Genomic DNA, 18235 nt, shown 5'->3' with positions numbered 1-18235 from the left:
CATTTCGATGGTAAGGGGTTCCTTGCGGGTATTCGAGCTGATCGGCGATCACCAGCACGTGAAAGTGATCAAAATGGTGCCCGTCGCTGCGTGATGAAAGCGACCGAATCGCATCACAAGTGCGTGAACAAAAGCAGTACTATAAATCACCCAGTGTTCGACAGTCTTCGGCCAAAATACGCGAACACTGTTCTGACCCTTCTAGACGGTCAATTTTGGCCCCGGAAAAAAGCATGTGTATATCCTTATAGGCGTAGAACACGATGGTCTACTTTTCTCGACGGTAAAGCAAGGCAAAGATAGAGGTACAGAGCTTCGTACCGTTGTGTCGGTTTTGATGCGTCTCGCTGAAGTTCGACCTTGCATCCCACTTCGCTCTTCGAAATCGTTGAAAATAAGTTCATCGTTGGAATCCTGGCACTCGAAAGTGACTGTCTGGTTTCTTTCGGCGCGAAAATCGACCGTCTAGAGGGGTCAAAACAGTGTTCGCGTATTTGGGCCGAAAAAGTAAAAAACTGGGTGATTTGCAGTAGTGATCGAGGCAGGCGCTCGAATCACTACTGCTTAGTGATTCACAAACCACGGGTTTTGTCCAGAATTTACAACCATATCCTATCCTTCCGTGCGAGCTGGAGCGTTGATCCCACGTCGACGGGGCACGCATGTGATACACCAAATTCTCCAGGACGATAGACGTGCGCTGACTGAGTTGCATGCAACGAGAAAAGAGGAGCTGTGGGACGCGGCGTCATCGAGATAGTCTCAAAGGGTGGCAGCAAAGGACAACTGTGTACTGTTTCGGTATGTATAGATGCAACCGACGTGGGGCGCATTACGCTTACAACCACCCGCACGTAGGCGTCCCAGCCAACGTTGGGTGCTTCGGTTGGACAAATAAGCAACCACCGAAGGTCATTCTCAAAGTTTGTGTGGTGTCAGTGGGCGTGCAACGTGTCAGGAAAGCCTCGGTTTATCACTTACGGCACGATCAGCCTTTTTTTCTTTTCTTTCGAACAGAATAGGAATATTCTAATGAGAAACCCAACTGTAGAAACCTTATCTAGAAATCCGGTTTCTGTCGGCGAGCATCCCGGCGACGCGCCGGCGAGGTCTTTGATGCCGCGCTCGGCATCACTGCACGAGGCTATCGGCCAACTCCGAGAGGCAGACGAGCTCGACAGCGCCGGCCACCGCTGAGTACTTTTGTAGGATATCCCCCTTATATCTGAGGCAAGGATGCATACATGAGTGTATATAGTCTTATCTTGACACAGAATATATCTCAGGACCCTCTGGAGGGTGCTTTCCGAGGGTAAATGGTCGTCTTTCCATTGTAGTCACATGACCATTGTGTCTACCAGTGGACACAATGTCCTATGGGTCAGTGACGGTCCTGCTAGCCAAGAGGGCTGATTGAGTCGTATTGGAGTCAGTAGCCTGGTATCTTACACCCCTACACTGGGCTACTACGCTGGAAACAGGCTGTACTGTGGCAAACGGAGGAGGTGCCGCAAGCTCGACGGCTTCGGCAACGGGAGGCGGGATTGATGGCGCATCACCGTCTCCCGGGAGTACGGCCGGAGAGACGCCGGTAGGAACCCAGCCTCGTGTAAAGAAGTTGAGCAGGTTTCTACAGAATTGCCTTATAAGGAAGGCAAAACGCAGAAACCGGGTTTCTCGTTAAAATATTCCCCGACAAGGGCGCGGACTCGGCGAGGTGCTCGGGCATGGCTTCAGGCAGCACAGGGACGGGCATTGAGGTACATTTGCTACACGCATAGTGGGGAGCGTAGGCGGGGTCCTTGCGCATTCATTGGGTCGGACTCACATCGTGCGAAGCTTATTAGAGTGTGTTTGCTCAATAATTCATTACAATTCATCAAGAAGTCTCAATAATTTCCTTGGTGAAGCTCATAACAGAATGTCCATCGGCATAAATGCTTTGAGCACCGAGGAAACTTTCGTGCTTGCCTTCAGAAATTCAAGCTTTGCATACCTCCCACTCCAACCAACCCCCCGACGATATCTTATCCGATAGCGAGAACGAACCGCCGAGGAAGCGGACTCTCAAGGTCGGCACTCTGCAAAGAAGCATACGAGAGGCATGATAAGGCAGTAGACTACCTCATCACCGTCTTTTTCCCCGAGAACGAGTCGATGGGGGCTTGCCATGCTGCTCCTCACTCATCGATGCACTTGTATCGCTCGTGATATTATTTGTCGTCTCGTAAAATATTTGGGAAAGTTCAGGTCTACATAATGTTGTCACGTAGTGACTAGACCTGTCATAAATTACTGAGCAAACACACTCTATTAGGCATCAGAAAATTATAAGTCTTTTCGCCGCCAATTCGTCGAGGGAAGGGTATTAGGACGTATTAGTAGACAAAATTATCAAGTTCCGCACCCAAAAAACGGAGCCCCATAGATGCGTACAGTCTCGACAAGGATGCAGCCTCGGTGCGGTGCTCGGGGATGTCAGGCATCCCGTCCTTACCACTGGATCGGATACTTCACACCAATTTCCGCAACATGGTTCGACTTTGAACTTCCATGTCTATATGCCTGCTCTACGCCCATTACCAAATTATGACACCAGCTATATTCGCAGCTCCTTAAACTCCTTCGCCTGGATCCAGGAGCCATGTCATGGCTGGCTGATGCTCAGACTGGCATCGACAGTGAGGCGTGACGATCATCGCTACGGCCTTGCCATGCGGACCAGACTCGTACGACCCACTCGCACTGCACATAATTGTCTCTCGAACCTGCTCCTTAAGTTAGATTTACGCGCGAAGCTACGATGGAGCCCTCGTCCTACGGGTATCATATGGACTACTATGGATACATATCTTACAGTAATTTAGGAGAAGTGCGGGCAGCACGCGATTGACGGAAGAACAGGGGTGTCGATGATTTGCCGATACCCAGACGATTTAAATACTAAGGGCACATACAACCGTTTGCACATCAGTTTGCAGTCTCGTGCGCGTGGATTTTGAGCACGTGTGCCTTGATTTGATGTTCGTCACGGTTGAGAATTGGGTCCTCACTACGTATACTGGCGCAAGTACTTCAAGAGAGCGAATTTCCTCATCCATCGAGCAAAGATATGGTAAGAGACATCGTGGACTATATTATCGAAAGTCCCAGAGCTCTACGCCGGCTCTAGCCGTGTTGAACGCGGGTCACGGTTGGCTTAGTCAGCGTAAAACCGCAGGCACGGGACTGCAAACTGATGTGCAAACGGTTGTAAGAGAGAGTTGACGACTTGAGCGTACCGGCGTCTCGTGAGCACATTCCCCACCTTCGGACCGTGTAATGTCCCGCCGACAATTACGTCCCGCAGAGCATGCCAATGATAGCGTACCGACAGCGTGAGGTGTCCCTCAAAGCCTCATAGAGGAGTTACTAGAGAGGTTGAGCAAACAGATTTCCGTAGATAGACTATCAAAATAGCGGGTCCCCGCCAAGGTCACCCGGCTTCGGCTTAACCTGTACTTATAGTGCTGCGTGCGTAGCCTCTGTATATAGAGGGACCACGGGTAGGTAGTGGAAGGGGCGGCCAAAATTCTTTCTCTTTATCTACCGTTTTCTGTCTGCTCAACCTCCCTACTATGGCAACTATTTTGTCCCAAAAAACCCCTTTTTTGAGGCTTGAAGGGACACTTCACGCTAGCGGTACATTATCATCGGCACGGTTCATGGGACGTTACCATCGGCGGGACACTGCGCGGCTGGGAGGTGCCTCACGGCACTCTCGAGACGCTAGGACGCTTGAAGGGGTCATTCATTGGTTCTCCTATACGTGCTTAGCTATAGGATTCTCAATGCAGTAAGTCAGCAGAGTATTCATGCAACATGTCTTCTGCCTTTGACGGCGTGCTGCTTGCAGTCGTCCTCGGGTATTGAAATGTGGTCATCTGTGCAGAATCTGCTTCAAGTTGGTGAATATCTCGTTGATAGGGCTACTTGAATTGCAGCCTAACAAACTTGAAGCCGGCGCGATCGAGAAACAGATTCACGCTTGATTGAGTAAGTTGTACTTGGAGGCGATGCCCGATATCGCGGTGCTTGCAATCTGCGTCGGCCAGCTTGACATAGATGCAGGGAGATGAGGAGAGCGAGTGTCAGACTACCTTAATTCTTGTGGCATGGAACCGTTGGTATGGGCGCAGAGTAGGCCGAAGATGGGAAACTCGCAAGTCGAACCGCGTCGCGGAAATTGCCGTAAGGCCACCAGCAAGGACGGCAAATCCCGAAAGGCGCGCTGTACCCTGCCTCGCCGTAGACTCTGCCTTCAGTGCACCCCGCATACGTCCCATCCATGGATGCATCCTGCAGTGTCACACGAGTGCTCACCATGCGGAGTGTTTTCATAAGCCAAATCTCGTGAGTGCCCTCAGATCGATGTACTGCAGAAGCATACTGACCACACTGTTCTTCTCGTCGACGACTGTCCCATGAGACGGGAAACCACCGAAAAATGCCAGAGTGCAGGACCCGCAACAGTGTAATGTCCCGCTATAGACCGTCTCATAAGTGACAATGCAAAGCACAAGCGTCCTACGGCCCGTTCGAATGTCCTGCCTTAATTTCTGGACAAAATAGTTGCCATATTGTTGAATCTCACTCCCGTGGTCAATCAAATGCATCAATCCCATACTGTCTGATTTCTGCACATTGCGTAGATGTATCACATGTCTTTTCCCAGTGTTACCAGCTGAATGAGGCCCGGCGCTGGCTTGCAACCATACAGTCGGATAGGAGCCTAACGTTTCTCAAGCATCACTTGAGAGCGCTAGCGAAAAGGTGGGCCTGGGGTGCCGCCCCGATATGTTTACCCGACATGTTTACCCGACATGTTTACCCGACATGTTTACCCGACATGTTGATCCCACATGTTGCCCTACCAATTTACCACAAAATGTGATGGTTCTTGTTGGCGACAAGTTGGACGGTCAAGCAAATGGGGTGGGATCGGTCTTTAACGCGCAAAATCCGTCAGAACCTCAAATGTTTTCTAGCGCAGTGGGCGCGTAGCGCTAACAACCCCCTGCACGTTGGCAGCCTAACGTACGTCAGGCATTATGGTTGGACAATTAGGCAACCACAGAAGGTGATTTTCAAAGCTTGTGGGGTGTCAGTGAACGTGCAACGTCGGGAAAGCCTAAATATTAAAAAAAAAAAAAAAAAAAAAAAAAAAAAAAACTTAAGACACGAATAGCCTTTTCTTTTCAAAGCAAGAAAGACCGCGCCAGAGAAATTTGAGGTTCTGACGGATCGTGCATGTTGAGAAAACGACCCCTTCGTTATGCATTACACTATCCCATATAGCCAACTTCTTAGGGGCCCGTTGCGCGTTACCGTTGCCTCCATTCATACCGGTACAGTATGAATTTGAACCAGATCCTGGAAAACCGACCCAGGTGGGGATCATGAGTGAGATGGTAAGGACCGACAGTGTCTCCCAGTGGCCGATATCCATTGAGCTCACTCGCGAGCAGCTCCATGACGCCTCTAGCGAGCCTTCCGATGAAGAGGTGATTGACGCACACCAGGCCGGTCACTCTTCTCGCATCGCAAATCAGATATATGGGCTCTCTCAATCGGTATCGAACAGACTGTCGTTGTCTATTGTCAACGAATGTATCAAGAACAGCGACCGTTGGTGCCGCGATGTGCTCCGTCTCATCCCCCGGCGGGCTCCTCCGCAGATATGGCGAGTGCGCTGCCAACCACTACGCGACGGTCTACCCACCTCCGCCTCCACCTCCACCACCGGCTCCCGCCGCCTCAACGAATAGCAATGCCATCGCGTTTCTAGTTATTGCCATGACCACCTTCTCTGACAGTGTTCGACTTAAAGTACTGGTTAAGGGGATCGAGTGAAGCTAAGACCGTAAGGCCTTTAGTAGGGCTTACTTGAGCTATAGATTAAGAAATAACAAACATGTATACACACACGACGCAGAACCATTAATCGTTGTGTGCTGGGTCACACTGATCGCTGGAATCTTCCTCATCACTCGTGTCAAATTCCTCATCGCTTACCTCAGTATCTAGAGGCTCCATGAGCTCCTCGGCAGTAACGACTGCATTGTCGCAGAAGGTTTGGATGCACCACCACCTAACTGCAACTGTCCATTGACGAGCAGGGCTGGTGGCTGTTGTGGGTTCCCAGTCCTCCGAGTTACCAAATGCAGCTCCTCCAACTCATGCTGAGCTTCCATCCATGATGCCATGGGCTCACGCCAGTGATAAGAACGGGACAATGTCGTGAGTACTGTACTGGTATGTATGGAGGCAACCGTAGGGGGTGCGTTACGTTAACAACCCTCCGTTAGGCGTTACGGTTAGTTCAATAGGCAACCATTCAAGGTAGATTTAGAACTTGCTAGGTGGAGATTGGACGTACAGCAGCAGGAAGGCTCCGATGCAACAGTTACGACACAAACAGCCTATTTCGGAGCGAAAAAGACCGTCTGGGTCGCGCCGAAAGATATTCGAATTTTCGTCGATTTTTGTGCGATGGCAACCACCCCCCTCCGTTATTGAAAGTAATCCTTACAAGTCCATACCTGAGACGCAGAAGACAAGCGCGGGGGGGGGGGGGGGGTTTGAGGGGAGACCGTCGGTTCAGTTACTAAATTGATCTTGAAGCTTGATTAAGGTGTAAGGTCCTTTGATGCCGAGGCTAATGCTTATGATGAGGACTATTTAATGCTTAGCTTGACTTAAGCCTAAATTCTTAGGTCGAACACTACTCTGACAACGTCTCTCGAATGGAATCTCGTCAAGATTACCTTTTTGCCATGATCACCGTGCAGGGCGTGCAGCAGTCACCTCCCGCCCCCCACAGCGCGTACATCCTGAACAAGCGGGAGAGCCCGTGTCTTCGCCACGGGTCCCCCATGACATTGACTTGATAGTCAACTAAACCTTGCTCACAGACTCTCGGATGAATATATGCCTTCATCCAACGGACATCATAGATTACCTTGGCCTTACCGGGCTACTCTATCGCTTGCCATGCGATATGCTGTCACAGCCATAAGTTTGTAGGCAAAACATACAAAAAACCGGCCTTCCTACCCGTTGACCTACTCTGAGCCTTACTTCGGGGGCCAGCACAACAATCTTGCCTGCACTCCGACATTGTGTCTGTCGCGCGATGAGAAACTGGCTGGCGTGAATTACGCGTGATCACGCTTTCCTTGAGGGTGGCAGAGCGTGATAGCCCTCACAGGCCCACAACAGTTGAACAGATGTCTGCGGTGCCAGCCTTACTCGCTACGCGCGCTCAGCTGCTCAAGCCGATGCTGGGGATATTCTCAAGGATCCGGCTATCCCTCGCATGCATTTCAGTACGCTCCCCACTGAATCTTGCTGCTCCATGCGCTAATTCGCGCGTAGATGATCTTCCTGCAAAGGAAATTGTGGCCGATTCGCCGCCGTACAGTCCGTTTGCAATTTCATACGAAGTCATTCCTCAGTCCATCCAACCCACCTGCTTCAAATCGATCTCGCGCTGCTCTTGATGACTCCGATTCGCCTCCGATTACCTCCTTAGCCGGTACACCTGTCTCCTCTTGGCTCAATCCGCTTCGTTTTGTGCTCATTCTGTGATTAGGTCACTCACAATCGCATCGCAACAAGCAGGACGTGGACGGATACAGCAATCGTCAGGCTCGCAGTCACCTCCCTGCTCGTGTAGCAGCCCTGATCTGTGTTTAGTTGGAGCACGTACAAACAAAAGAGGTTCGCGCTCGGCAGGCGAGACCGGCGCACTTGAGCCCTTGTATTTGCCAGGTCAGGGCTTTCCCAACGCAGCATAGTCTCTACCCAACTTCCAGCACAAGCCGAGACACAATACAAGCACACAGTCTCCAGGCGCTCCATCGGGTCCACGCCTCCCGCTATCTGCGCTGTTTGTTCCCGCTCCACGAGCGTAGAGGTGACCACGAGCCTGACGATTGCTGTAACGCACAACGGAGGGGTTGGTCGCCAGCGTGCAAAGTTCGTCAGAGATTCTAATATTTTCAGACGCTACGCGCACGGTCTTTTTCGCACGTAAAATAGGCTGTTCGTGTTGTAACGCTGGTAGACTGGGGAATGTTTGATGCTGCACGTCCACCTTCACCCCACAAGCCCCAGAAATTACCTTCACTAGTTGTCTATTTGCCTTACCGTAACGTCCAACGCAGGGTGGTTTGCCTACATGCAGAGGGCTGTTAGTGTAAAGCACCCCCCGCCGGTTGCCTCCATACATACCGGTACAGTAGGTTGACCTGCCTACGTGCGGGGAGTATCGTACCCCCCTGCCTCTTTGCTTTATGACCATATCTGTGCCAGGGGGTTCGGGAATTTTGGCTCGAGCAGTACAGTAATGTCATGCGAAGGCTGCACTTCTGACGCGCCTTCAATAGAGTTTGTTTGGTCTGCAAAACTGGTATATATGGTTTTCTGGAGGATCTACGCGCGTTAGATGGCCCAGGAAAGCTCGGCCGGCGGGCCTGTGATTTGGGCATTAATCGCGACATAGCGTCAGCTATAGGATCCAGCGGTCCCCCAAACTTCAAACACCGTTCTTTGAGGTGATCAGGATCAAGATGTTGGTTTTCGATTTCCTTGCTCTGACGCGACTCTGAGCAGAACACGCGCGGACGCGTCCCTTGAATTCCAATTACAGATCAATTGCGCGCTGCCTTTATGGGAAAATTGCTGAGGCGGGGGTTGGGCGTGGTCGAGAAAATCCAGCTCCTTCACAAAATGGTAGAGCGTAGACAAAGACCCCCAAATACGAGCTTTAAAGCAAAATGGGCATGCAATTGGTGAGATATGTGCCGTATACTACCTGAGGGCACGCAGTGCCATTCGACGCATGTCGGCACACTTTAAAAAAATCACGGACGCTCTCCGGCAAGGTTGGTATGCAGAAGGTGGCTTTCAAGTGCGCTCTTCCGTTCTGTTAGGTTGCCGAAGCCAGTAGACTATGCCTAACGCTTGCCTCGGCGATTTTTGCCAAAAAGGCAATGCGCAATTAATCAGGCCGCCGCTGTAACCTTATTTGGTGCGTCACACTCACATCACGTGAGGTTACGCGCTTTTGCATGGCGCCTACCTTATGACCCGTGAAACTTATGTGGACACTTGTGGATCCTTGTTATATCCGTTGAATATCCTGCATACAGACCTAAAAGAGACGTAGTACACCTGAGATCTATCACCCTTTCCCTCTCAGCTGCATAAGGGTCAAGGTCTAGCAAGCCTTCTGCATTCAAACTACGTCAAGAGGCGCCTTTGTATTTCCCCTTCGCCGTCGGTTCTCTTCTCGTCCTGTACATGAGTGAAGCTGAACCTCGGAGGGTGATTAGCGTGGCACACCCCACGTCGTTCTCCTTTATACATACCGAGATAGCGATGGATCCCTGTCCTATACGAATCAAATTACTCTATTGCCAGAGGCGTGATGCAACACTTTCTGTTTTCATATTTTCACGCTTGTGCAATCCCCGTCGCTTGGTGATGGCAGCAGTGCGACGCGCCTTGCAGAATCTGGAAAGTTGCTGAAGTCCATCGCAGATAGATGCCATGGTCGGATCCGTTGACATGCTGTTTATAACAATACAGTCAGTGAAGAGTCCCGATGTGCTAGGAGAAAAGAACCCACTGCAGAATCATTGCGTCGACAACGTCCGGTGCTTTGAAAAACTCCATCTCCTTCAGTATCCTGCCATACGTCGCCTGCAATATTTGTTCTCCCCCTCGGATTGCAGATGCCAACGTCACCCATCCAGCGAGGCAGTCGCCAAGGTAGGGTGCGATATCAACCAGATGCCCTATGCCAGGGTTGATCAAGTCCATAGCATCCATGGTTGTTGTATCACCAGCTGATGGGCCCGAGGGCAGGTTGGTCACGACAGCCGATATACCAGGATGCTGGACATGATTGCCAGGACTACACGCAGCTGCAACCCATTGTCTGATTCTACATTGACGTGTCTGGGTGCCTGGACGGAGTTGGAAAACGCTGGAAAGGATGGCTTGCTGTGCAGGATCACTGAAGTGTGCAAAGGTGCCGAGGACCATCATGTTGACAGATGTGACGGCGCGTTTCAGTCCTTGCGAAACGAGTGTGAGTGCATCTGCAAGGAACGACTCGTGACGTGCGAGGGCAGAGGCAGCGGCCTGCAAGTGAGCAAAGTCGTTGACACGGAGAAAATGTCGGTGAATTCGAAGCAGCTCCACAATCAGTCGAGGGTGATCGGTGTCGATGTATATGCTGAGCACAGCTAATAGGATGTCACGAGAGGTGATTTCGATACCGCGAATGATGGATTGGAGTTTGAGCTTCATATCGATAGCATTGTGACAGGTGGAGATGGCGGCGTGGTACAGCTCGACAGAGGGCTGGACACCGAGTGACTCTGTGAGATGAGAGCTCAGGATGTCCTGGAATAGAATGTATTGTGCCGAGGCAGTCCAGCAATCGCCATGTGGTGCTGAGGTAGAGACCTGTGAGTTCAGAATCCAAAAATGTAGTTAATACTCACTGCCATCCCCGCTAGTCAGTATCTCCAGCAAGGCTGGCCATTCCAAGTTGTCCTCGATCTCGTTGAGCATGATTGGTGTAATGACCTGTGCACGCTGTACGTTCACAGTTAACATGCTCAGAAAGAGCTCTTTCCACAGCCAAAGCGCGGCCACGCGAATATCGAGGAGGCCGTTGACTTCGAAGAGCCGAATCTGATGGCCCTTTTGAGACTCAATGGATATTGATATCGGCATGTCATGCACCGGGCTGAAGATGGAAAAAGAGAAACAAGTCAATAATGATGAGTGTGCGACCAGATTATTTGTATACCTTGATGGAGTAGCCAAGGCCACTGTCTTCAAAGATGTGCGCACAGACCAGAGAAGGCACTTGTGCGCATGGCGGAAGTCGGCCTTGATCTCGTAAATAGTTCTCCATATGTCAGAGAACCATCCAGTGATTATGCAAACCAGATCTTCGAGGAGGTCCCGTTGCATCAGCGGCTCGTGAAACCAGGTGTGCTCCATACGCCCATCTGGGAACAGCTCCTGGATGGCATTCTGGGCTTCACGATCGCGATTCTTGAGGTCAAGCTTCGGTGCAGTGGCATAGTGTGCTTGCATGTGCTTGGCAGATGATATAGCTGAGAGGGGGTCAACCCTGGAAGAATGACGAAGCTCGGAGCTGCAACCTTTGCTTGCTTTGTCCTCTGGTAGTGTGTCGAGCAGAGGAAATAACCTTTTTTGTATGAACCGTAGACACTCGTCCGGCGGTAGGGTGTCCAGAATCTGATTCAATCTGAAGGATACACGAAATGAGTCACAAGGGAAGCCTTGGGTTTTGCTCTCATACTTTTCACTCGGTGTCGCCATCGATACGAAAGGAGAGATGTCAAAAATCACGTGAACAAGGCTCGGTATTTAGCTTCGATCAGAGCTGATGGCTGATCATCAACTGCAATCCGATCGAAGGTTACTGTACCGTATGGTTGCAAATCCTGGACAAAACCCAGTATACCGCTACTGATCGAGTGATTTTGCGTGAAAATAGTGGTGTGATCACTGTGATTTGCGTGAAAATGAGTGAATTTTATGAGGCCTTTTTTGGGCGAAAAATACCAAAAGCATGCAAATGCGCAGTGTGTGAGTACTAATAGTACACAAAAAGTATCATGTTGATACCAGAAGTGACCACTTTACCAAAAGTAGCAAAGTACTATCGAAAAGCACATGATCACTTTCAGTAAGTGTTGACGCATATGTACAGCACGTGTTAGTGCATTTGCCACCGACAACATTAATTCGGCTAACCTTTGGAACATCTTTGCGATGCGTGAGAATGGAATGTTTGTCCATCGTCGCCGGGTCGTGAGTGGTCGGGGCGGTCAGTCACGCTTGGTGTGAGCACGGCATTCTCCGAGCAATGGTCCCACGTTACCCTGAATATGGCCGGTGACACTTGTCCCAGACCATATGAGAGAGATGACTCTCTTGATAGTCCTAGGTGATCTTTTAGTACTCTTCAAGAGAGACGAGGTCCGATGAGCAGGTAGACGAAGCCGGATGCTCCCCGACGAACCGCCTACTCGGCTTTTGCCGATGTATCACGTGGCAGATAGTGTGACGACCCGTAACGCAGCTTGCTCCGCTTCCTGACCGTTGTGTCGCACTTCAAAGTGCTCAATGCCAGCTCTTGAGTGCTCAGGATACCCGTCTGAGTTATTCTATTAAGCTATATACTGCGCCACCCGCTGCAAACTACTCCGTGCAGTACTTTCACATCACACTTTCGACTTTCATGCTCACGGTAATTTTTGTCGAAAAATGGTCTCATAGATTTTCGGTCTCAAATCACGCACCAGCGATTCACTTGGCACTCGCCAGGTGCGTGATGCGTGAGCATCAAAATCACGCAGAAACTAGTGATCACTAGGTGCGTGATTGGTCACTGACCACTGACCGCTCGGTGCGTGATTCGATCACTAGCAATCAGCCACCCAAAGCGATGGACCCCTTCCACTTCCACTATTTTCCAACAAACTCCTTGTAGACACACGTATTCTCCGTCGCTAGTACTGTAAAGAACGTTGAAGATCTGGCTGGATGCGTCTACGCGCCTTGAATTTCGATGGCAAGGGGGTCCTTGTGGGTGTTCAAGTTGATCGGCAATCACCGGCGCGTGAACGCGATCAAAATGGTGCCCCTCGCTGCGTGATTTTTTTTTTTTTTTTTTTTTTTTGTCTCTGCATTTTATTCGCGCAGCAGGTAACTATGCAGTACCAAGACGCGCTAGCCCATAGGCGGGCACCTCTACTATGTTGTCCGTAGTGTCCGATCTCCTCGGCGGTCTCCGCATGTGACGTAGTTTCCTGTCTGGTTCGGTGTAGAGGTCGAAGTGCGGCTCGAGTCGCGTGCAGTCGGTGCGCCGAAGCGCTGTGTGTGTTTCTCCCCTCCCCTCGTTGCCCGATCCCTCACTCGTCTCGTTCCTCCTCCTCCTCGCCCGTCTCCCATCCCTCGTCCTCCATTCTCCCATCCTCCCCCACCGGATCAGGCTCATCTTCCCACCGCGGCGCGCGCGGTTCCGCCCGCGGGTGCCCTGTCTTCGTGAACGCGCCGCTCTTCTTGAGGAAGCGGGCTAGCGCGTCAATGCCCTTTGGCGTGCCCAGGATCTCCGCCAGCGCCACGTCCTCGGACACCTTGCGGAGTATGTGTCGGTGCTGTTCGTAGATAGGGCATTCTTGTAGAATGTGAGGTCGTGTCTGTAATGGTTCCCCACAGGGGCAGTCAATGTTCTCGCTGGGCACAAAGTCTTTGTAGTACTCGCCGAAGAACCCGTGGCCCAGGCGGCACTGTACGACTCGTCCATACAACTCCCGGTCCCCGCACAAGTCCCGAAAGTGTGCGAGCGGTTTCAACGACGTGATGAAAGCGACCGAATCGCATCACAAGTGCGTGAACGAAAGCAGTACTGATCGAGGCAAGCGCTCGAATCACTACTGCTTAGTGATTCACTAACCACGGTTTTTTTCCAGAATTTACAACCATATGTACCGGTATGTATGGAGGCAACCGTAACGCGTAACGCGGGTCCAAAAAGTTGGCTATCTAGAAGAAAGTAACGCATAACGGGGGGTGGTTGCCATCGCGCAAAAATCGACGAAAATTCGAATACTTCTCGGCGCGACCTAGACGGTCTGTTTCGCTCCGAAATAGGCTGTTTGTGTCGTAACTGTTGCATCGGAGCCTTCCTGCTGCTGTACGTCCAATTTCCGCCTAGCAAGCTCTAAATCTACCCTGAGTGGTTGCCTATTTAACTAACCGTAATGCCTAACGTGGGGGTCGGTTGCCTACTAGCGGAGGGTTGTTAGCGTAACGCACCCCCTACCGGTTGCCTCCATACATACCGGTACAGTACTGTCTTTTTGTGCTCGAAATAACAGGCTGTTCGTGTCGTAAGTGATGAACCGAGGCGTGCCCGATGGAACACGTCCGCTAACACCGCGCAAGCCTTGGAAATGACCTTCTTTGGTTGCCTAATTGTCTAAGCGAAACGCTCAATGTAGGTTGGGTTGCCTACATGTGGGGGTTTTTAGCCTAACACGCCCTCCGATGGATGCCTCCATACATATCGGTACAGTACAGAGGTCATTCAGGGGAGTTATTGGACCGGAAATTTGTGGCCTCTGTAAAGGGGTAAAAGTGGGGGGTTGAGGGATCCGTGACCTGTACAAAGAAACATACTGTTACGGATTCATAACGAGAGAAGAAGAGGCCAAGAAGAGGTTTTTTCTTTTCTAGTGGAGTAGGTCACGCAGCACTATCCGGCAGAAGAACATTAGGGACGAGCATGTTATCCGTTGCCCCCCGGTTGGCTCTCGCGTTCGGCGAAGTCGGGAGCCCCCGCCCGGGATCTCACCAGAAGGTCCGATCCTAAATACGGGATTTCGTCTCGTCTCCGTCGCATGGAATCTGACCAATCTGGAGGGCTTCCCGGCGCACCAGAACCTTCAATCAAGGCACACGCACTATGAGTCAAACATCGGCAGCCACGACCCTCTCAGACCACCAACCATGCAACACTGTCGGTGCTCACAGGGATGCTTGGCCTGTTGAGGGCGGGTTGGCGGCGATTCAAGGTGGAAGTATTCCGACGTGACCCCCGGGTTCAGCGCACAATAGATTGAACCTGTGCGGCGACAAGGCCGGATCGTCGCATTTTGGATCGAATCTACTTCGCAGTTTTGCTCAAACAAGGTGCACTGGGATTGAACTCCGGTGCATCTTGACCCTTCAATCTGTCGCGATAAGGTCGGACATCCTGGTGGGATCCCGTGTGGGGGGGGGGGGGGCTGGTTGGTTTTGAACTGGTATGTAGGACATCTACTTTACAAACATAAATACATCTGCGAGCTTTTGTAGCAAGCAGATGCCGTTGTGAGCTTTCCAGCAGCCGGTCATGCATTCAGAACTTTGGAAGGATCCCAAGACCTGATGTACTACATGGACACGGCGCCCCAAAGGGAGTGAGACAAGAAGCAAATGACCATGGCTCTCTGAAGTGATAATATATATCTCAGACTTTCCAGAAGCAACTTCAAGCAAGCTATAAAGCGTTCAAACAATGCTATTCCAGACGCCCAAACTCTCGAATCAAGATTACCCCAGCCGTAACCGTACCGCTACTCAACATCCACCGGAATAACTCGGCGTTTGGTGCATCAACCACTTTTTCCTGCAGTCGTAGAGTTATCGTAACCCGGTCTCACGTGCACAGTGTCTGCCGCTGCTGATATTAAATGGGTAAGATCACTTGCAGGACTCAAATACAGTCTCGAACCAAGACTCACCAGATTCCCATCGCTGCTTCATGAGCTGAGATAGTTTCTCAGAGCTCTCGGTGATTTCAGCAGCTGCAGAGGCAGGCTGCGAGGTGTGTGCGACCGTGCCAGGTGCTGGTGTCGTAGCGGAAAGAGCCTGTGTGTCGTATCCCACCTTGATACCGCTTTGGAGTGAACCCTCTGCCAAATTCAAGCGGGACACCGCTGCCTTCAGTTCATCAACAATGTTGTCATCGCTATCTTCAGATCCACTCGATTCACTAGAGGTCGAAGGGGCTCGTGATCTAACCCAGAGTTTTTCTGTTCGCATGTCAGTACAAGGCTTCTAGTACATAGTAGGGTGCTTACTTCGGGGAGCCAGTCCACCAGTGCTGGCTCTGGCCGTTTGCTTAGTTCGTGGCATGGCAGTACAGACTGTAGAGGACAAGGGCAGTTATGTCACGGTCACACAGGACACGAGGTTTTTAAGCCTTGTTGCTCCGCACAAACACGTGATCCCACGTTTCAGAGATCTCTACCACTGTACCAGCTTGGATCGCCGCGAGCTGCGGTCCGCCGCGCGGATACGGGTAACGGTACAGGTATGGTTGTAAATCCTAAAAAAAAACAGTATAATGTGCCTTACTGTATGGCAGCAACCTGAAGGGGACCGTGACAGGCGCAGGACGGGCAACCGGAGGTTGGAGGACCGTGACCAAGGGCGGAATGTAGGACTTTTAGGGATTTTTGCGTGATATTTCGCGCCAAAACTGCATTACATGTCAGGTACGAAGGTCAGAAAGCGTGCCCCCGGACATCTCACCAAGAAGTCCGATCCTAAATTCGGGATTTGGGGTCACTTCCGTCGCATAGAATCTGGCCGATTTCGAGGGGTTTCCGGCGCACTTTGATCGGACCACCGGTCAAGGTGCACTATGTATCAAACTTCGGTGGCGAGGACCCTCCCAGACCGCCACTTATGAGAATCTGTCGGTGCTTTGACGACAGCTTGGCCGGTTGATGTTGGGTTGGCGGGGGTCTAAGCTAGCGAGATCCCGACGCGACCCCCGGGTCCGGTGCACAATGTATCGAACATGGGCGATGACTAAACCCGACCGGCGCATTTTGGATCAAGCCTACCTCGAAGTTTGCCCCAAATCCGGCGGACTGGGATCGAACGTCGGCGCATTTTGGTGAGAGGTCCGGGGGTGGGGGGCTATGTAAGCGCGTCCGCGACATGGAAAGTCAACATATTGATACAGAAGCTACACGAATAAAGTGAATTTTACGCTAGTCCACAGATCTGGACCGAGGTGCGTGTCACTGTCTATACGGTGGGAACACACCTGAATTGCTCAAGGTTAGTAAAGAGGCAGGAATTAGGGAGGTTCACAGTATGGTTGGGTGGCCGGTTGGATACAATGGTATTTAGTACAAGTTGGATGAGGGGTTTGCGCTCCGAGCCTGATGAGGTTAGTTTTCGGCAAAAATTACCGTGAGCACCGAAGTACGAGGTGTTGTGTAAAAGTACTGTGAGGAGCAGTCAGCAGAGGATAGGAGAGTAAGTCGCTTGCCATAGACACTCATCAATGTGTCTTGAGCACTGATTAGCATGCGCTGAGCACCTTCAAGAGCGACACGGCGGTCAGGATACAGCGCAAGCTGCGTTATGGAATGTCACGGTGATCATCCCCGTGACACTTCGGCAAAAGCCGAGAGGGGAGTTTGTCCGAGGTCTTCCAGGCCTGCCTATCATTCTCTGAATCTTGAATTTGTAAGAAAGGAGGAATATCAGGGCCTGAATCTTTCTATGAAAGGCATTGTCTTATACGGGAATGAGAAGAGGCCATTGGACATGCCCAAGCGAGCGTGGAAGAATAGCTCGGAGAATGCCGGCGTCACACAGAGCCGTGACTGACCCTGCTGGCCACTCAAAATCCGGCGACTGTGCACAAACATTACACATTCACACATCACACACAAGCACTCCAAAGGTTAGTGTACCTACAGCACTTGAAGACAGATGTACTGGCATGGGCTACACATCTCCTTCGATGCTTTCTACAAGTGTTCATGTGCTATTTGAAAGTACTTCGCCGCTTTTGTTCACTGAAATCCGTCCAGAAAGATAATGCAATGTCGGTCATTGCGCCTCTTGCCGGAGAATGCCGTGAAATGTGCGAACTTGCCGGTTGAACCGGACCAAAACCGGACCGCGACGCGAGACCGGCAGCATGACACGATCAATGCGAGTGCAGGCATTCCCTTGCCTGCTCCTGACCCTCATCTGCACTCGCCGCCCGCTGTCGCCCCTCTTATGCTGACTTAGCAAAGAAGATCGTTCCCTTCGACACTTCAGTGACGCGTCGCACCTCACGTGCACAGCGGCAGGCTTTATAATCCCCCAAAACTAGGCGATCTCATCCCTCATCCTCCCACCATCTCCACTACGACGAGCGCCCTCCGAAACCCTTCAGCATATGCAACCGATGCCCTCCCCCCATCACGTACTCACAAGCAGACACCCCAATACAGCCGCTGAATGGACCTCGAGCCGATCGCCGCTTGCGCCTGCGTCCACCGCTCCGCGCGTCTGTACGCAACCTTTGTCCTAGTCACGGAGCCTTCAGATGGTGCGGCATAGAAGGGTTATGGTGCTCCCAAAGTGAGCTCGGTTTGTACCCAATCTGACCGTCTTCTTTCACAGGCATCACGTTCAGTGCAGGTGGCTCCGAGGCGAGTGGCTCACATCATGCCGTGGCCTCAGCTAGCGCGCTCGATAGGAAGTTCGAGCGATATTTATGCAGCAGACATTGCAGCGCAACTACAATATATGGTGATTACGTTCCTCTAGCATCGTCACCATTACTCATCGACGCGCA

General features: G+C 51.4%; 5 protein-coding genes across 5 annotated transcripts; 2 read left to right on the top strand and 3 right to left on the bottom strand.

The window, feature by feature from the left end:
• Positions 1-3616: 3616 nt before the first annotated feature.
• Positions 3617-3872, top strand: SCHCODRAFT_01038080 (uncharacterized protein; the record flags this gene model as incomplete). The annotated part of the gene is made up of 1 exon (XM_050340896.1): positions 3617-3872. A coding segment is annotated over one exon (223 nt), but the record flags the coding sequence as incomplete, so codon positions are not given.
• Positions 3873-5480: 1608 nt separating this feature from the next.
• On the top strand, positions 5481-5699 carry SCHCODRAFT_02458873 (uncharacterized protein; the record flags this gene model as incomplete). The annotated part of the gene is made up of 1 exon (XM_050342593.1): positions 5481-5699. A coding segment is annotated over one exon (219 nt), but the record flags the coding sequence as incomplete, so codon positions are not given.
• A 3756-nt stretch (positions 5700-9455) lies between these two features.
• SCHCODRAFT_01170220 (uncharacterized protein) lies at positions 9456-11160 on the bottom strand (the record flags this gene model as incomplete). The annotated part of the gene is made up of 4 exons (XM_003033554.2): positions 9456-9615; positions 9674-10505; positions 10557-10804; positions 10868-11160. The coding sequence occupies 4 exons, from the start codon at positions 11158-11160 to the stop codon at positions 9456-9458; spliced, it is 1533 nt and encodes a 510-aa protein (XP_003033600.1).
• A 1615-nt stretch (positions 11161-12775) lies between these two features.
• SCHCODRAFT_02568058 (uncharacterized protein) lies at positions 12776-13479 on the bottom strand (the record flags this gene model as incomplete). The annotated part of the gene is made up of 2 exons (XM_003033553.3): positions 12776-13385; positions 13423-13479. 2 exons carry the CDS (start codon positions 13477-13479, stop codon positions 13008-13010), a joined length of 435 nt encoding a protein of 144 aa, XP_003033599.1. The 3' UTR covers positions 12776-13007.
• A 1775-nt stretch (positions 13480-15254) lies between these two features.
• On the bottom strand, positions 15255-15777 carry SCHCODRAFT_01091965 (uncharacterized protein; the record flags this gene model as incomplete). The annotated part of the gene is made up of 3 exons (XM_003033552.2): positions 15255-15319; positions 15384-15674; positions 15723-15777. The coding sequence occupies 3 exons, from the start codon at positions 15775-15777 to the stop codon at positions 15255-15257; spliced, it is 411 nt and encodes a 136-aa protein (XP_003033598.1).
• Between the last annotated feature and the right edge of the window lie 2458 nt (positions 15778-18235).

The sequence above is a fragment of the Schizophyllum commune genome, assembly GCF_000143185.2.
Source record: "Schizophyllum commune H4-8 unplaced genomic scaffold SCHCOscaffold_3, whole genome shotgun sequence".
NCBI lineage: Eukaryota > Fungi > Basidiomycota > Agaricomycetes > Agaricales > Schizophyllaceae > Schizophyllum > Schizophyllum commune.
Note: the sequence above shows the minus strand (reverse complement) of the source record. Positions and strands in the feature narration are given on the sequence as shown.